This window comes from Thunnus thynnus, chromosome 6, assembly GCF_963924715.1.
Source record: "Thunnus thynnus chromosome 6, fThuThy2.1, whole genome shotgun sequence".
Taxonomy (NCBI): Eukaryota; Metazoa; Chordata; class Actinopteri; order Scombriformes; family Scombridae; genus Thunnus; species Thunnus thynnus.
The window spans coordinates 7,892,253-7,912,175 of record NC_089522.1 but is presented as its reverse complement, the minus strand read 5'-3'; the positions used below and the strand labels follow the sequence as shown (position 1 = coordinate 7,912,175).

The 19,923-nt window shown below is 39.1% G+C and overlaps 1 protein-coding gene across 1 annotated transcript in view; it reads left to right on the top strand.

The window, feature by feature from the left end:
- The window catches only part of ctnnbl1 (catenin, beta like 1), a 61,551-nt gene that overhangs the window by 14,368 nt on the left and 27,260 nt on the right, over positions 1 to 19,923 (top strand). Inside the window, exons 7-11 of the mRNA XM_067591490.1 lie at positions 2,191 to 2,282; positions 2,910 to 2,982; positions 4,642 to 4,700; positions 4,980 to 5,128; positions 9,970 to 10,151. Of these exons, the coding sequence (XP_067447591.1) occupies positions 2,191 to 2,282; positions 2,910 to 2,982; positions 4,642 to 4,700; positions 4,980 to 5,128; positions 9,970 to 10,151 (555 nt within the window). The remainder of the gene's footprint in view (positions 1 to 2,190; positions 2,283 to 2,909; positions 2,983 to 4,641; positions 4,701 to 4,979; positions 5,129 to 9,969; positions 10,152 to 19,923) is intronic.

Sequence of the window (19,923 nt, the reverse complement as noted above, 5' to 3'; positions counted from 1 at the left end):
CGAGCCACCTGTCCACTCCAGACATGGAGTTGAACCGTAATGAATGAATGAGAAGTGCAGAGGAGGAAAACGAAACAGAAACTAAGAGCATCTGTCTTCACAGTAAATCATCTGTTGAGTGTTTGATGATTATTTATCTGTGCTTTACAACGCAACAACTGTGAAACAATCAGAAAATAATTTATTTCTCTCTGTCACCGGCTTTGTTTTCGTCACCCTCTCCTCGCTCGACCACCGCTGCTCTGTCTCTCTCTCACTCTTCTTCTCTAGTCTTTTTTGAAACGAGTCGCGAAGCCGACAGCAAAGCCTAACTTTACTTTTAACCTTATCAAACGAAGAGAAATGTCCTCCCCTCGTCCTAAACTATATGACTCTGATTCGCCCGCATGAACTTTTACTCGCCTCGTGCCATCAGTTACGTCGGACGACGGAGAGTCAGAATCCGTATTTGTGACATAGATCTGACAGCATTAAATATAGAATGAAGGTCTATGGGAGGGCATGGGCCAGCAGATAGAGAAGTCACGATCTCTGTATTTAGCCTAATGCGAATCAGACTTTTCTGCCTCTCAGCTCTTTTTGTGTGGAATGAGTCTACTGAGATGACTTTTTTTTCCCCCCCTTTGTTGCTAGATTGAGGCCAAGTGTCAGGAGGGCTGTTTAGGTGTGTGTGTATTTGGCTCTGCGTGTGAGTGTGGGTTATATCGAGGGAGCAGCGCTAGTGCATCGTCTATTCAAGTTTGTGCGCGCGTGTCTCTGTTTGTGTGTGTGTGTTTGAGTTATCAAGGGAGCTCTCCAAGCTTGAATAAGCCTTTTGTCTGCCTTGGCTGCTCTCTGCTCTGAGCCTGCTGTCCTCCAGGATGCTGTCTGTCTGCTCTGTTTGAATCACTGATAAAGGCCCTTCCTCTCTATCCCACAGCACCCTTCCTCTCCATCTCTTCCTCCGTTTCCTTCTCTCAGCATTTCTCTATCATCCGCAGCCCCCTTTCTCCAGATGTTCCTCTTTTGTATTATTTTTTTTTTGTTTGTTTTATTTCTTTTTATTGCCTCCCAACTTTCTCTATCATGCATGCTTGTTACGCTCTTGTTATTCCCTCATTCCCCAGTTCACTCACTCCTCATGTCCCTCATCCCCTCAGCTTTCCATCCCTCATCTTTGGTTTGTCTTCCCACCCCTTTCCCCTCCCTTCTGTTTTTCCTCTCCTGTTATTTTCCTCACCATTTCTCCTAGCTTCCCCTCTGCCTCCTCCTTTGTAGCTCCGTCTCTTCCCTCCTTTCATCACCATCCCACAATCTTTCTGTTCCCTTCTGCTGCAGTCTGCTCTGATAGAGATATCATGTGGCAGGGACAGCTTTCTAATGATAATATTAGAAGAAGCTGGGACAGAATCCAGATGAACCCTCTATAAAAAGATAACCGTTATATTTCACAGTTCCTCTCCCTCAAACTATGTTTGCATGCCATCTGTATGTGTTAACTTTTGACTGATATTGGCCTTTGATTAAAGACCCCTGTAATTAAGTGGTGGTATGCACTGACACACCATTATAGAGAAAACATAGACCGAAAAACGTATTATTCTGCCATTTAGTCTACTTTTGGGTAATTTACAAATGGACTTTTATTTTCCCCTCTGGATCAATCAGTGAATCAATCAGTGGAAAAGTCCACAGCACAAATTTCCCCAGATTTTACCTCTATATCCAAATATCTATGTTTCAGGGGTGCTTGAGGATGTCATTTGTAACAGCAGACAAATGTACAGTCTCAGTCTGACACCTAAGAAGTAGGGAGTGATACTTATTTGTACGAATGCACTGATCTTTTGCACCAGTTTTTCTATCTACATAGACAACATCAGGTCAGGATTTACTGTGGCAATAAAACAGACTTTGTGGTCTGTCATGACAGAATGAGAGAAACACTGAATTATATAATGACAGTGACAAAGGAACCGTATTTATTAGTGGGTCACGTCTGGCAGACACACAATACACTTAATAAGATCAGTATCGGCACCAGTATTGATCCAGCGGTTTGGACCGGTGCATTCCTAGTTGTTTGATCTCTAACAAGAAACAACCCTGCAGCTGGCAGGTTTTTAGTGACTTGCTCAAGGACACTTTAGTATGGCAGAGACTGATTTTGAAGGGTAATTTTTGAAGTTTCATTTTGTTTGCTTCCCTCAGCTATCATAGAAAATATGGCAGAGTTCAGACCAGGCCTGTGCACAGAGGCAGCTCAGCAGGGACTCATGCAGTGGCTGCTCAAGAGAATCAAGGTAAGAACTTTGCAACTGGATAAAGGTATTTCCTTTATTTTTATTGCAAAACCTTTCTTTTCCACAGCTAATTGCATTTAGTATTAAGTCAAGTTCTTCTAAAACAAGCAAAAAAAAATCCTTTTGTGAGGAGGAAATTTCACCCAATTCACTATTATCCTGGGATGACTCCCCAAGATAATGTCAGTCAGTTCTATGAATTTTTTAGAAACAAACTGATTTTCAATGGAAATTACTGAAATTGTCTTAATTATTTTTTTTACTCGTTTCACACTGATTTCAATGGTTCAATATGAGACAACGGACATTGTTATGGTGGACATTATTTGTATCCATTCATTTCTATAGCAACATTTTCACTCTGCTGTGTTATAATCACGATGGTGACTGTCAATGTGTTAAATGGAAATTAGACCACTTGGTCCTGAAGTCAAAAGATATATAAGAATATAAATGGATATTGATGTTTTTACTGTTGAATTTATACTTGTCAGAATGTCTCCTCACGGTTAAAAAAAGGCATATTTGTTGCAGAACGTATGATGTGTTTGTTAATACCCTGCTCCGTAAAAGAAAGGAGTTTCACAAGATGTGTGGTAATTGGAATTTGGTCTCTTTCCCTCTCAGGCAAAGATGCCGTTTGATGCTAACAAGCTGTACTGCAGTGAAATCCTGGCTATCTTGCTGCAGAACAATGACAGTAAGTGTGTCCCAAGAAACGGTTTGTGGGTTCCAAATGATATTAGTTTATTTTCCACGTTTCTGTCACTTCTCAGTTTCCTCAAATAGACTGCCAAACTCTATTCTTCCTTCCTTTTTTCTTCATTTCTTCTATTCCCTTTAATTCCTCCCTCCATTCTCCGCTCTCTTTTCATCCCTTCCTTTCCATTTTATCCATCTTGGCTTATTCTTGTTCTCTCTCAGCCTTATCACTTTCTATCCTCCCCTTTGTACCTCTTCCTCCTTTTCCTTTTTGTTTCCTTTCCATGTCTCTCTTTCTATCACCTCCTCTGGCTTTATCTCTCCTTGAATGTCCTGCCTTTCACTGCCTTTGTCCTTTCCTCCCTCTTGTCTTCATCTCCCCTTTCTCTCATTTCCCCCATCACTCTTTGGTTTCATGTTAACTTTCATATTTCCATGTTTTCTTTCCTTCTTTCCCTTCTTTATTCCCAATCCTCTTTCAGTCTCCCAATCTCACTTCTGTTCTTCCTCTCTCCTTGTTTTGCCTCTCCATTTGCTGTCTTCTCCATCCTTTCTCCTCCCCACTAAACCCCGTAAAGCCTCAGATAGCCACAGGACTATCAGGTCTTCGGACAGGTTTTCATTAATGGTACAAGCCATATTGATATTCAGTGGGAGTCCTGTCTTATTCTCCTCCTCTTCATCAGTGCTGCCCTCATTCATCCTCTCTCTACTGACCTTCAAATACAAAATGAAATTAAAGAAAATGTTATTTTTCAAAAAACAATGGAAATGTCCTCGCATGAATAATGTTCCCTGTTATAATACTGTCAGAATCTTGAAGTAAGAATGAGGCAAATCACACAACTACTATTAGGAAAATGATCATTAACGAAAACGCTTGATGTGTTAATTTGATTGTAATTATCGCTTTCTTGCTGTCAATCTTGACTTAAAACACCACTCTGAAGAGTATACATATATGTAAAAATACTTTTTGCTGTGAATGAGACGAGCATCTCATCACCACTAATTGAGACCTCTGTAGATTCACTATATTTTTACAAATTAAATTCTATTCGTTATGAACGCTTCACTGCCTAGAGAAGATAACAAAATACAAATGGCAAGGAAGTGCTGTGTGCAGAGAAAGCTAGACTTTATCAAAGCAATAGGATGAAGCTGTCACACACTATTATTGTTGGTAAGCATGGGCTGTGCCACCACCTGATATCAATTTACAGGGTTTCTGAATGTTGAGGTCCTTTAAATTTTAGAGGCCCTCACTGCCATTTGTGGCCGCTAAGAAGAAGAATTGTGTTCAGAAACCTTAAAAGAACAGTTGAATACTCAAGTCTACATGGAATAACTTGAGAGGAGATATATTTTTCTGTGTCCTCATTTTCTGTCTCTGAGGTCCCTCGTGGCCAATGTGTTAGTCAGTGTGTTTATGCTCGTCTTATGCCACTGTAGCGCTTCTGTCACTCTCTCCCTTCCTTTGTCTTTTTCTCTTTTGCTAGCCTTCATCTATGTTCTTAAACCTTTTTCTCCGACTGTTTTTGCTCCCTACATGTCTGTTTTTTTGTAACCATCTCAATTTAATCTCCTTGTTGTCCTGTTACTCCATTTTTATCTCTTAGTCTTCTGCTCACTTTGTTTCTCTTTGTCTCTTCAACAGATACCAGAGAACTATTGGGAGAGATGGATGGCATTGATGTGTTACTGCAGCAGCTCTCTGTAAGATTTTGCTTTTACTTTCTTTCTTTTGTTCAACCACTGCTCCTCTTACTCAGCCATCATCCGTTTTAGCCTCACGGGGTAGAGCTCAATCATTTCTCAAACATGAACAGTATGCTGAGAGGCGGCGCTCTCCACATCAAGCCTAGCCTAACCCCAAGCCAAATTTTTAACCCTGTTTTCCCCCCCTACTATTAACCTCAACCAATACAATCCTCTGTAGATAACCGCTAATGCGGTTCTGAGCATCCTGTGACATGTCATTGCCTTCCCGCTCAGGTGTTTAAACGTCATAACCCGTCCACAGCCGAGGAGCAGGAGATGATGGAGAACCTCTTTGACGGGCTGTGTTCCTGCCTCATGCTGCCAGCCAATCGGGACCGCTTCCTCAGAGGGGAAGGGCTTCAGCTGATGAATCTCATGCTTAGGTGAGGCTGCACGCTAGAGGCAAAAGCCATGTCTTTTTAGTTTGCACATATCTTTTTCCCTGCAGTCAGTGTTCATTCACTTGTTGTTGCAGATGTCAACGCAGATATGTTGCACTTTCTGCTGGTGGTGCTCTTTGACTGTTCAACCAGTCACCACCCAGGTTGTGTTTTTAATATTTAAAAAAAGACTGTTATCACTTATTTCAGTGATGATCACAAAAAACTGTTGTTTAACAGCACAGTGGAAATCAGCTGATTCCTCTACCACATTAAAATACTCGGTCTTTACTCATTATGAACATGACTGAGCCTGTCTAGTTTGCACAGTTTCAAATATGTAGCAGGGAAGATATTTGATGCACAGCAAACACAGTTTTGACAGTTGCTCATTTGGACTCTTTTGTTCATAATTATTACAGTGTTTGCTTAACCACTATCTTTGATGGACAAATTATTGCAGGCTGTTGTTACAATTAATGGATTACTTCTCAGCAAGCATTGATGCTATAAAATGTACGACTCTGGCTAAGTAAACACTAATAAGAATGCTTGTCAGAGGTTAAAATATTGTTTGTTTGAAAAGCTATCATTTTATTTTTGTTATAAAATAAATAGGGCACAGAAGAAGAATCTTCTTTAGTTGAAACTCCTGGGGGAGCAGGCAGCTTTGGGAGGCTTGAGGGAAGCTCTGACAAAAGGAACTTTAGAGTCAGCTGCCAAACAGCAACCTTTGTGTTGCAAGAGGCTTTCAAATTTAAAAAGAAATGACAAAACTATGTACATTTTAGAATTGATTATGTAACTGGTGGCGTGGGTACTTCAGTTGAATTCAATTGAAGCTGGTCCATTCGGTTAAAATGAGACTGTCTATCACTGCTGTTCATTTCAATGCAGTGTGTGCTATGTAAGTATTGTTCAGGCATGAATAAACTGAAATGAATGATGTTACAGGCTATTTAATTGGCAGAATGTTTAGATTCAACTGAGTCACAGATGGAAGAAAATATTTGTTGTTATGCTGAAGTTATTAACTGATTATAATCAGCATCATCATTTTGTTTTTGCAAAATTCTTGACACAATTTCCAGAAACAAACGCATTATGTTTGAAGTATATTCCCTGTGTAATATCAGCCTCCTAAATTAAGGTGGGAAATATAACCCTAACCGTCACCTCAGAACATCTCTTGATGCACACTGGCCTTCAGTGCTCAGTTCATTTCTTTTTCGTGCTTTCTGTACTGTGAAAATCTGAGCACTCATAGCATGACAGTGTGTAGCACAGCAGAGAACAGCATGTCTCTCTACTTGCCTGATGAGACGGCCGGTCCATTCAATCAGCAGTTGGTGGAGCACAACAAGGCAGAGATGTGACCTTAAAGAATCATAAAGACGCATTACACGCATTTATGAAACCATCACAGCTTCTGCACCTCTGAGCTGATAATCACCTCACTGGACACGTAGTTTTAAGGCTGGATCGATATCTCATTATCGGAATGCAAAAACACTTTTCTGGTAAATCATCCACCAGGGAAACAAAGAAAGAAAAAGAGGAGACCAACATATGACTTTGGGATTATTGTTCAAGTCTCATTTACTAAGTAACTAATTGTGTGTTTGTAAGAACACTAAATGCTAATTTAATTTCTGATCACTTTAATTCTGCCTGATAGTAACAGTACAGAGAATACAGAACACCAGCAGTAGGATTTATACTTGTCTGTTAAACAGTGTCGGCAAAGGTGATTTATAGACCACTGTCATTTCACCTGCTGATACCACCACCGCAACACTAGATGGATGTGTTCTACATTATCAGGTCATTATCATGCATTAGTCAAATATCCTTTAGTAGTCATGTTTACATGCTTTCATTCACTGTTTGATATAAAGTCATGATGGGAGGGTTTTCTGTTTCTACCAATTACTGAAAATGAACCTATTGCTGTACAATCCTTTATCGCTCAGGTAATCGTGTTTATATTCTTTCATTCAGTTTGTGATAGAGTGATCGCAGCCATTATAAATTATGTCTAGTTTTACTGTTAAGATTCCTCAGCCTTTCTTTAACATAATTTATGTTCCCTTCACTGTCAACAATCTCCACTGGCATCAGAAACATCTGTGAGAAAACACAACCACAAGCTGACCAATCTCAGTAGCTGCTGCCCAGACATCTAATTACTTTTTTGCAGAGGTGCATGTCAGCTACAGAATAGCTTTGGAGCCTCCACGAATAGGCTCTGTTTGCTACACCATAACATTGAAACACTCATGTACAAAGCCATCTTCAGTGACTGCAAATGTTTGGTCTATTGTGGAATATACTGTAAATCATTCAAGCTTAAAAATCTCAGATCACTTCAGACCACGCATTATGCTGACTTTATTTTATTTTTATTTCTTTGAATATTTTCTCCTAAATTATTTTACTCTTTTCCATGCAGAGCAGGCCTACAAAGTAATATCATAATCACTGCAAGAAAGCATAGTACCACAGCATAAATACACAAATACAAACTAGAATACAAAAACACTATACAACTTAAATTGTGATCATTGTAAATAAATTAAAAAAAAAAAAGTTATAAAAACCTCTCCAGAAGGCATAAATACAGTGTTATAGCAGAAGACATGTTGCTCAAATCTGTTTTAAAGGGGCACAACGCTTTTTACACATGTCAGTTTACTCATCATGAGGAGTACTACTTATAACGTCCCAGATGATGTCAACAGGGTTATCTGGATTTGGGTTTAAGGCTTAGATTTTTAATAGAAAGCCTGTGTTACAAACTGGAAGTGTGGGGTTTGAAAAATGTGAATGTTTACCAGTCAGACTAGGCCTAAAGAAAGACTGTTGAGTTGCATTATGGGAAATACAGGATTTTTGAAACTTGTCCCATAAGACTAAAAGTTAGATCAGACTGCTTTGGTTTTGGACATTTTGGACTTTTTTAATCTATCTTTTGTGAGCACCCCGACTTAATCACTGGAGTATCCCTTGAACACAGCAAAGTTCTACATTTTTTCACCAGCTCCCTCATTATCAGTTTTTTCATTCAGTTTCATTATAGTTTTAAAGAGAGATCAGCTCTTTGTCTTTGTCTGTATCGTGTCTTTAATTCAGACCAAGACAAGATAACAAAAAACTGAAAACAAAAATCATCCCTTCTCACTCGACAACATGTTTATTGGTTTTACATCAAAAACTCAATTTCATTTCCTACCAGGACTCTCCTACTACTCTACTCTTCTTCTCTTCTACTCTGCTGCATACAGATTTCACACTTCAAGTGTCTTGATAAATTACAGGCACAGCTAAATGTTTGTCAGACCAGACTCAGCTCCTGTACCAAAGCCATTTTACAGACACATGTCCAAGAACCACATATTTTAGATCATGATGACTATTCACACCAGACTATCCAATGTTTTGATATTTTACATTTTTGAATGTACACCTCTCCCCCCCTTCCTTTTAAGGGGATGTTGCCATTTTCTGATCATGTCTAAGACTGTTTTGGTCTTGTCTTTGGGGTTTATAGGCTGATTGCATCAGTCAGCACAGGTTAATAAACCTGCCAGAGTCCATCTTTAAGTGATTCAGTCTCATCTAGAATCTGAGTCTTATCAAAAACGTACTGCTGCTGTCATGCTGGAACCCACCGGACATCTACCCACGATCCATTTTGGCGTTACGAACGCATAGTTGACGACACCAGGAAGTTGAGTTAAGTCAGCTGTCTGCCAACTGAATTGCCTAGTTTCCCTTCGGAAAGTACACAGTGTATCGCTCCCCCGTGGCCACTCCAGCCGTCCATCATATATAATGTGTCTGTCTGGAGAACCAGACTCAACTGCCTGAAATATGTGTCCCTCCTCTGAGATAAACACTGTCATCTGTCATTGGTGGGAATGGAGGAAGTGACACTGTGACAGACAGCTACATTTCCTGAGAGGAAGTGTGGAGTGGGGGGGGGGGTTGTGGAAGGTATAAAAAAAAAAAGCTGGTCCCTTTTATTATACCGACGCAATGATGATAGAAAACAGATCGTCTTCATTGCAATTTATTTTTTAGAGAACACACATTTCCAGGTTTATTCTAGTTGTCTATTATATGACTAATTTACTTTCAGGTTTTCAGAATTACCTAAAAACAATTGCTTTATTTTCTTATAATTCCATTGTAAACTATGAAGTTTGAAAACAACAACACTGAGCTGGGAGAATATTTTGGGAAATGGGGTTAGTATTAGATGTGATAACCATCTTCAATCAATATTGGCAAGTATATCTTTTAATATTAATCTGACTTATTTGACATTCTCATATGCAGAAAAGTCAATATACTGGGCTTTGAGGGGTTGATATTATCAGCTCATCTAATTTACACGAGGAAAGTCTTGTGGAGGAGTTCATTAAATCTGTAATGAAGGAGGAGCCTGTTACTGCTTTTAAAGTACTGATTAAATGGTGTTCATAGGGAAACTTTAAAATACCAACCATATTTGTTGCACCCATCTGGAGGGATAAGGTACAAATGTAAAACTATGGTGTCCGTTTATCCGTGTTTTAGTTGATAATCATTGCCGTGAGCAAACAATCTGTATTACTGCTAGAAAGGAAAAGAATGTATGTTAAACGGCTGAAATAATGTTTGAAAATGAAAATAAATGCATGAACAGAATACAGACCACTCAAAACACAAAATGTTTATGGCAGCTAGCTTAACTGTATATCTTTTAAGGACATTTCAGTTCAAATGTGCATGTCCTTTATATCTGTTAAAACAACATTATATATCTCTGACTTCAGTATTGCTTCCTCTCTCTGCTGCAGAGAAAAGAAAATGTCTCGAACCAGTGCTCTGAAGGTCCTGGACCACGGGATGATTGGACCAGAGGGAGCGGATAACTGCCATAAGTTTGTGGACATTCTGGGCTTGCGAACCATCTTTCCACTTTTCATGAAAACTCCCAAGAAGATGAAAAAAACCGGAGCTTCAGAGAAAGAGCACGAAGGTCAGTCATTAATAGAACAAGGCAGCAGTAGACATAATTTCTTAACAAATACTGCAATCAGCAGCAAATGTGTCACCCAGTTTTGACCTGTTATGGCAGTGTGAACTGTTGGGCCGTTCAGTGAAAGCTGTGGTGAGAAGCATCATTGCACAATTTTTCAATTAAACACTATCAGTAGCAAATGAGATGTTATAGCAAACATATAAAGGAAACTAACTAATGGAAACCAAACCACTGGGGCAAAGGGATACCAGTTGCCTGTCTGATAATGAGCAAGTATTTAGCTGGAGTGCAAAATGGATTAATGGATTCCAGTGATACAATGAAGAAATTGCACAAATTAGGTTTATTTCCATAATTCCCTTATGTCCTAGAGAACCTGGATTGTGGACCAGTTCAAGCAATGGAAACTGCTGAAATTAGAGAAGACGTTAGAAGTCCTGGAAAATTACTTTTGTGACTATGGACCCAAAATGGTTGCAATGGTAGCTGGTGGCAAAGTGTTTTATTTTAACAACCTTTGAGGCACTTTATGCTATTATTAGATAGCGATAGTAGAGAGATGACAGAGAGAGAAGGAGAGAGAGGGGTACAATAAAGGTTACTGGCCAGATTAAAACTGCGGACATTGAGGTTCATGATTGATTGCATTGATTATATTGTGTCCATTCTTCAGGACGTTGAGGTGCGGTATTGTTTTATTAAATATACACTTTGAGTTGTGTTATCTTATGTTGTGGGCTTTATCAAAGTCTTTAAAACCATATCTGTCCACCCCTGGACACTTAACCTGACATTATAGACCAATTATAAGTTGTGCAGAGACCTAAAATGCAAAATAAAACCTAATTTTTTTTATCAGGGGATCGCAATGTCAGCCTGTATGTTAGTCCACCACTTTGGTCCAGACTGAAATATCTCAAAAACTATGAGATGGATTGCCATGAAATTTGGACAGATGTTCATGTTCCCCAAAGGATGAATCCTACTGACTTTGGTGATCCCCTCGCTTTACTTTTAGTGCCACCATCAGGTTGACATTTTTAGTGAAATATTTCAATATCTGTTGGATTAATTGCCATGAAATTTGGCACAGGCATTCATGTTCTCCTAAGGATGAATTTAAATGAATTTGGTGATCCCTTAACTTTTCTTTCACGCCATCATCAGATCAAATCTAATTGCATTCCCATTAGCCTCAGTTGTACTTTGTTTTTAGTGCTAATCAGCGAATGTTAGCATGCTAGCATGCTAAACTAAGATAACATGGTAAAGATTATACTTGCTTAACGTTAGCATGTTACCATTGTTACCAACATAGTTAGAGTTTTAGCATGTTGACGTTAACATTTAGCTCAAAGCATCGTTACATCTGAATAAACAGACGGGTGACAAAGGAAAAACTGGTGCAGATCTGAATACTTGACCCCTACAGTGAGGGGATCTGGTGGCTCTGTTATACTTTTGGGGGCATTTTGCTGACCTGGTTTGGGTCCACTTGTCCCCTTAGAGGAAAGGGTCACTGCAGATCAGTACAAAGTTGTTCTGAGTGATCACCTTTATCCTATAATGAAACATTTCTATCCTGATGGGAGTGGTCTCTTCTGGGATGACAATACCCCAATTCACAGTGCATGAGGGGTCACTGAATGGTTTTATGAGTATGAAAATGATGTGAATCATATGCTATGGCCTTCACAGTCACCAGATCTCAACCGAACACCTATGTGGGATTTTGGACTGACATGTTAGACAGCACTCTCGGGCACCATCATCAAAACACCAAATGAGGGAATATCTTTTTGAAGAATGGTGTTCATCAGCCTTGACATTGATTTTACAGTCTCTGAACTCTTCTGGAGGGATGAACACCATTCATCTACCACCAATGGACATGAAGATATTATGCATAAAACAAGGCGTGGTAACATATTTCGGTCGTTTTCATAGGACCAAAATGGTATGTGGGGTAGGTAGTAGGAACACACACACACATACATATATATATTCCATAATGGAAACATGGAACATACATGGAAATTCCTTAATGTATGGTTATAAAGGGTACAAAGTGCCAATGTCCTTCCATTTTTCCTTCATACAAAAATAGACACACATTTGAGAGATACTTATGGCAGAAACATGTTTCAGGATTACATTTTGATTGATGATTGAATTCCTTTGTCATAGGAATTGTAAGAAATGAAGATTAAACATGTTTTCAGTATGTTCATTGGAATAGAGGGCATTTGAGATGGGAATTGTATTTCTGGTCAGGTCCTGATTATTAAAATAAGTGATTCTGATAAAACCTCTGGTGTCAGGAGGAATAAGTGGTATCCTAAATGGCCCTCTCAAGCTCCAGTGGGAGTATCTAAATGTGTTTCCACATAAAAGGTTGGATTTGTTTATACATGTAATTTTACAGTGTGTATGTTAGAAAGCTATATGCCCTCATAGTAAAGAATATAGCTTGCATTGATGACCTCTAGTAAAATCAGCCTACAGGAAAACATGTATTTCTTCACTCCAATCAATATTTCAGAGGCTGGGACACACATAAGTACAGATAATAAGGGAAGACCTTTCTTCCTTCATTGTGGACTTTTTTTCCCCTAGAGTTAAATCAATGCCTTTAACTATGTGTAATTATCTATGAAGGGAAGATGGAAGGACATTGGCACTTTGTACACTAAATGACTATACATTAAGCTATTTCCACATACATTTTCATGTTCCTACTAGCTACCCTATATACCATTTTGGTCCTATGAAGATGACAGAAAAATGCTACCATGCCTTGTTGTATTCATAGTATCTTCATGTCCATTAGTGGTAGAGACCTCAAAAAAAAAAAAACCTCAGACTTTGAACAAAATCTGAGATGGTGCTGCAACCACTCTCCTGGATTCCGTCTGATCTGACACAGAATGACCCAAGTACATAGTGTACATAGTGTACTACATGGAAGTGTACTAATGGAAGTATCCAAAATGAGACACAGTGTTAGTCTTGTTCAATGATAGGACAAATAGAACACAGAAGGTCATTGGTTTATAATAACAATAATTTTGAATGCAGTATTTTCCACAGATTAAGAATAACATAGCATACCAGTTGATTTCCTAGAGAAATGTGTTCATATGCATATAATTTGTGCTGACTATTCCAAATATGCTGATATTTTACTCATATGTGATCAGCAAAAATGGTATTGTTGTTCATTAAAGTTACATGTAACATGTTATTGAACCTTTATAATGTGAATATATATTAATGACTGAGGTGTTAATAGTGTTGATGATGCTTAACAGTGTCACAGCTTTTTGTTATTTGTCAAGTTAAAAAAAAAAAATCAATAGATTGCTGACTGTGCTAATTTAAGTGATTACACTAATCAAGATGGGGACACTTCTTTCTTCTGCTTCTGGCTTTCCGTGATGTGTAGTCACACTCGTTTCCTTACGACACACTCAATCCTAATCTGCTCATGTATCACGGTTTGCTGCCTCTTCGGCCTGTCAGTTTACACTATCAATTCAATCTTGATTGATTTTCCTGCCCGCGCTCTCAAACCTCTCTTGTCTCTGAGTGAGAGATAGGAAGTGCAAACAAGAGCCAGAGAGAGAGAGAGAGAGAGAGAGAGAAAGATAGGATGTCCATGTTTTACGGGGTGAGAGAATAAAATAGAGGAGACTGAAAGAAAAAGGTAGAAACCCTGTCCAACTCTATGTTCTTTGTTTGATTACTTATGTCCAAAATGTGGAATCCCTTCTCTCTCTCTCTGTCTGTATTAATTATCTTTAATACGTCTGGTGGGGCCTCCCAGTCCTGCAGAGGAGAACAAATTGTCTTCCATTGTGTCCCGTCTCACCCAGGGACCAGATGAATTAACCTTTGCCCTTCACAAGCAGCAGGAGGAAGAGTAGGGAAGATAACCCATCCAGTTAAATCTCCCGCCCCCCCCCAGTGTGTTGAAGCCTCTGGCACAGCAGACACACGCTTAAAAGACAGGCTTTATAAAGAGATGTTGAAATCCACCATGAAGGTTCTCTATTCCTGTGAAGTTTGGCAAGTGTGGTCTAGATCTGTGAAAGCTGTATCCAGAGAACCAGGGTATGATGATGTATGCAGTATATATTGGGGAGATATGAAAATCAGTATGATTCTGGCCTTTTAACTCAGCAGCTCTATTTGTTGACTCCTGCTTGGAGTCAAAATGTTTTAGTTCAGAGCTCAGAGTGTTTAGTAGTCTTCAAAGCAAACCATATAAACTTTACAGTAACTAAAGTAAGGTCTTTCTACAAACTTCATCATAATATATCATAGTTTTAAATAAGCATCAAGATGAAGGAAGCAGCTGCAGTGTATGTAAAATGTTAAACTTTTATCTCCTTTTGTACATCTTTGCCCAGCAGATATGCCCGAGACTTCCTGTAAAACCTATATGTTATAATCTTGTCATCGAAATGCTGTTGAAACAGGGTTTATGTGATCCAGACAATTTTTCAACAAGACTTAGCCCACTTTCATCTGATGCCTAGACGTCTTTTCACCAGCAAATCACCAAAACCAGGCATACAAGTGCTCTTATCAGCTCCTCCAACAATAACTTTCAACTTTGGAAAAAGAATATAAAGTAAAATTCACAAGTCTCTGGTCCTTGAAGTCATTCTAATTTAAATTAATCTCTTATGCTCCATCTAAGATAATACTCTCTGAATAATTTGAGTAGCAGCAATTTGAGCTCAACACACTTTACTAAAAAAAATAAAACAAAAGCCAAACTAACAGACAATACAATTGATAGATTACATCGTAATTAATAGATAACAGTGCAAGAAATCATAAGGTTGAAAGTTTGTTGATTTGTAATCATATGCTTGACAAATGATGAAAAGTAGCACCAGCTAGGGCGTAATACCACTCAACGCTCACATTTATCCAATTTCATAACCAAATTCAGACTATTATTTTGAAACTGAATAACACCCACATTCACATAAGCTACCTCTATAAGTTGGAGGGAGTGATTTCCAACCATGATATCTGTGCTTTTATGGTCAGCCGAAGAATTAGTCTATATTCAACCATACAAGTTTATAATATGCAGTAATTTAGATTTAGAAATAGTTTTTCTACAATAATTCATGTTGTGATTCTCTCTGATCAGAATTGCAGCCTGTATAGGATTTCCCATCATGATCCCATTGATTTGTCTTACAGCTGTAGGCGTAAGGAGATGCCTGTCATAAAAGAAGGTGTATTGAGTGAGCCCTCCTTCTCTGTAAGACTACTAATTGAAAATGCTGTGAATCAAGTGGCTCTCCAGAATAACACAATAACGCTGTAGATTAATTAACTATCAGCTGCTTCAAACAAAAGTAATTAGGAGGTAGGGACCTCTCTGTCCTTCTATCCTTAGTGCTCTCTCTCGCTCACATTCATTCCGTGGCTCTCTCTATCATAAACCTTGGTGCAAAGATTGATCCCCATGAAATCCTTTCTGAAATTGACACAGCCCAAATGACCAGGGATTGCCGGACCACATTAGCATACAGAATGGCATAATTAATAGAGACGTTGTAAGTGCGTGGGAAAAAAAACAACTGAAAGGAAAACAAAAAAAAACCCAAACAACAAATTGCACTTCTCTGCTCATGAATATTCTCATCACGACACTGCCTTTCACCTTGTTTTAGGGTCTCAGTTTACTAGTGTATGTACTATGTCATTACCAGTGAAATGAGATTGTATGATTGAAACTGGTGGCAGCCGGTTGTTATATTTAGGCGGCTAATGATGCGAGCGAGTGTGAGAGGGAACAGAAGTAAACAACTAATTTACATGGCGAGGCACAATAGTCATAGCTCCATCTCCAGCACCACCTCGGAAAAGTGTTTCTTTGTGTGCTCGCCCGCATGTGGGTGTTTGTTTGGCAGAGAGAGAGAGAGTGCACAAGGGGTGAGGCTGAGGCGGCTTTATAGTTGGTATGTTTAGAGTACCACGCAAACACCTTCGAGTGCAGTGAATGCCCTCTTTTCTAATGAATGCACTAAAACAAGTAATGAGAGAGGCACGCTGGCAGATATAGCTGTGCAATAGAAAAAAAAAAGTCATGTTTTGTGTCACTGCAGTTCTTTTGGAAGTATGCAATGGGGAATTATGAGAAAGCCCAATTACATCACCCCCCACCCAAATAATGGCAGCTTCATTTCAAAGACACAACATGCAATTTTTAACTGCAGTCCCTTTTTCTTATCTTCCCGTTAATTTATCACTGATATCTCTCCTCTGATATTAACAAATGGAGATTTAGAAAAGCATGACCACACAGCAGAATATATGAGGTGAGATAAGTGCCTCCCTGTAACAGAGAAACTTAGTTATCTGGATTTAATGATTAAACTTAAACGTCACATATCTCAGTCAAAAGCAGAGAATCAAATGGAGTTCTCATTTGATCATCTCCCCCTCCCAGCGCTGAGCCCCTTTGGCACCGATTGAGATCAGTGACATTTTACATGATACAAGTTTGATTGTTATCTGTGTTGTCAGAGTCATGCTGTGTAATCCTATTATTAGTGTATTTCAGAGGGAGAGATTTGCAGTTGGATCCCTGTGTACGGACGCAACTAATTAACATCTTCATGTTTGGTCTTTCCTCCGGTGGAGATTGATCGTGTTCTATCTCTGTAAACTCTAATGAAATATACTGTGTTATATTTGGATGTATATGAAACATTTTATTTCAAAATTCAGTGTTCTGTTGAGGAAAAGAAATGCTCAGTATTTAGAAGAAATGTATCAGTCAGTTGTACAGGAAAAGTTAATTTCATGGTAATCATATCAGCCATTTTGTGTGTGTGTGTATGGTATTTTTTGGAGTGGGAGATAACATATGTTATATGTTTCCTAAGAAATCTTGATGAAACCCACAGTGTCTTGTTTTATAAGATCTAAAGGTATGTGAAAAGGGAAAGAAGGAATGTAAAAAAGTATGTGGTGCTTAATTTAAAAGTATATTAGGCAAGATTTGTCAGCTGGTGTTTGTAAACAGCATTCAAAGTTGGCCCCTCCTCCCCGTGTTAGCGAGCAAGACAGAGAAAGAGCAGCAGCGGTGGTCAAGTGAGCTAGAGAGTGAATGAGGAGAGGGAGCGACGCTGGTGAGAACAAATCGGTGAATCAGATAAATTAAACATTATTTTCTGATTGTTTCACAGCAGTTACGTTCTAAAGCACAAATAAACATGAGCACATCTCTGTACAGCCCCGCCCCAACACACAGACCTACAGCTCTTGTCACAGAGACAGCGAGCAGAGCAGACAGTGATGTAACCTGGTTGCTACGCTACGAGTCGCGACCTCAAACCTTGCACGTTGTTATTGGCTCGGGCTACACACCCACTGCTCAAAGGTTGATGCCCAGAAACATCTTGAACACAGCGAAATAATAAGAAAATACAGGCAGAAGGCAGTGTCTCTGCAGATAAATACACCCCCACACACTTCTAGTGGGTCAGAAGTGATGATTGAGATGGATTACTCCTGTCTGAGTCTATACATTGTTTTTTAGGAGAATCCTGCGTAGTATACCTTTTAATAAACTAAAGTATACATTAATGTTCAAGAGTCCTCTGAGAATCCAACACTTTGTTCCCTTTCACGGCGACAATACCACACAACATATGAAGCATAACACTTTAAATGGCATATGGAGTAGAGCCAGGGCACAAAATTAGCACCAGCCAAATGCTGGTAGATATGTAACTGACCATTTGGCCAGTGGACAAAAAAGTTAATTTTGCAACCTGAGTAGGGCTGCAACTAATGATTATTTTCATTGTCGTTTAATCTGAAACTTAATTTTCTCAGTTAAAATCGGTTAAAATGTCAGAAAATTGTGAAAATTTGGAAATCATTGTTTCCAAAAGCCCAAGGTGCAACATCAAATGTCTTGTTTTGTCTTGTCAACAGTCAAGACAAAACAAAGCACTAAAGAAACCAGAAAATGTTCACGTTTGAGAAGCTAGAATGAGAATTGATGAGATTTAATCGATTATCAAAATAGCTGTCAATTAATTTTCTTTTGATCGATTAATCAGTAATGTACTTTTATAATAAGCTTCCTAGTTTTAATGTTGACGATACCTTAATGAAAATGTTTTATTCCTGTTTCATTAAGGGTGGGTGAAGTGAAAGATAACATTTTACTCTCATTACTCTAAGAAAAAGCCAATAAGTACTTTATCAGACCACCTGCTCAGCAAGCTTTAACACGTAGAAAGAATATTTTTAACTGCTTTGCCTGCAGTGTCCCATCCACCGTCGGTATGTTTTACACAACCACAGTGCGTTGGTTAAGCTAATAACACGAAATCTGTCTGTATGTAGCCTCCCTATTTATCTGAGTTTGCCACGTATCTTAAAATCTGGCAAATTCTTGTAAACTTAGCTGCCGGCTGAGACAAAGCAGCCCCTCCTCTCTACCAGCAGCACCTGCAGGCAGTGAATCACATTAGCAGCAGAGGGAGGAGGACAGAGGACAGGAGGAAACACTGCCTGCGCGGAGAGCAGCTGCACACACGCCCCTTGAATTGGGTTGTGGTGATGGGTTGAAATTGTATGTTGTATGTGGATTGTGTGTGTAGATTGTGTTTCATAAATGATCTGGCAACTTGGGTAACGTCAGACAAGCTAAACTTATAGAACCGTGTGTGTGATGATGATTTATAACAAAGGGTGAGGTCCATGCAAATTATGGGAGTCTCCCAGGGGAAACAACATAACGGGAGCACAGCAGGAGAGGTGGTGAAAATACGGGAGAAACCTGGGAAAAATGGCAGGTCTGAGTCTTAGAAACAGCAGTTGACGACAGTACAATCTCACCACAAGGTCCATGAAATAGTAGCAGTGGAAAGTAAGATTATTTTGTCGATGACACTTTCCAAAATTAAGAATGAACTTTCAATCTCATTTTGAAGACAATGTGGATGAGAAGTCCTTTAAGTGCTCAGAGGAATTGAGATTTGAACTACATTTCCATGACAACTGGGCAACTACATCTTCCAAGGAAGATTGGACCTTCTGGTGAGAGTTTAAGTGTTTAGATGTGATTACATACAAAAGCAGAAAAATAACCAGAAAATCGTTAAGTGTAGCCCTTTAGACATGTTTCATCTACCTCTCCACTTATGCATGTCATTTTTCCAACATTTTTTTGGATTATTTAAAAAAATATTTTCTACATTTTTATAAAATAACAGGAGTGACTGTTTTGACTGAAGACTCTGCATATGTGTTTTATGACTTAACAGTCATTTTTAAGACACTTACAATGTCATGTAGACCATGTGCTGCTATTTTTTTGTCCTGACTTTCCACTCCTCTCATTCCCTCTGAGAGTTGAGAGCCTGAATTTGTTCCTGCTCCTTCAGAGAGAGAATATGGTCTCTATAACCCCTGACAGACTAGCCTGTGGTGCTGGAAGGCTGATTGCTCTCCCCAGAGCACAGTTAGCCCAGGCCCAATCTGTCTCTCAGTGAAGTACCACCTATTTGTATTCATCTACCATTCAGAACGACACTGCACTTCCTTCAACTGTCAATCAATGAATGAATTCAGGCTACTCAGGGTTATTTGCATGTTAACTTAACTGCTATGAATCCCCTGGGGAAAAGATGAGGCGAATGGTGAATGATTAGTGGTAGAGTGAAAGCTAGCATTCGCAGCTTAGCAATGCAAATTTCTCAAATTCCTCCAGCAAAAGTTG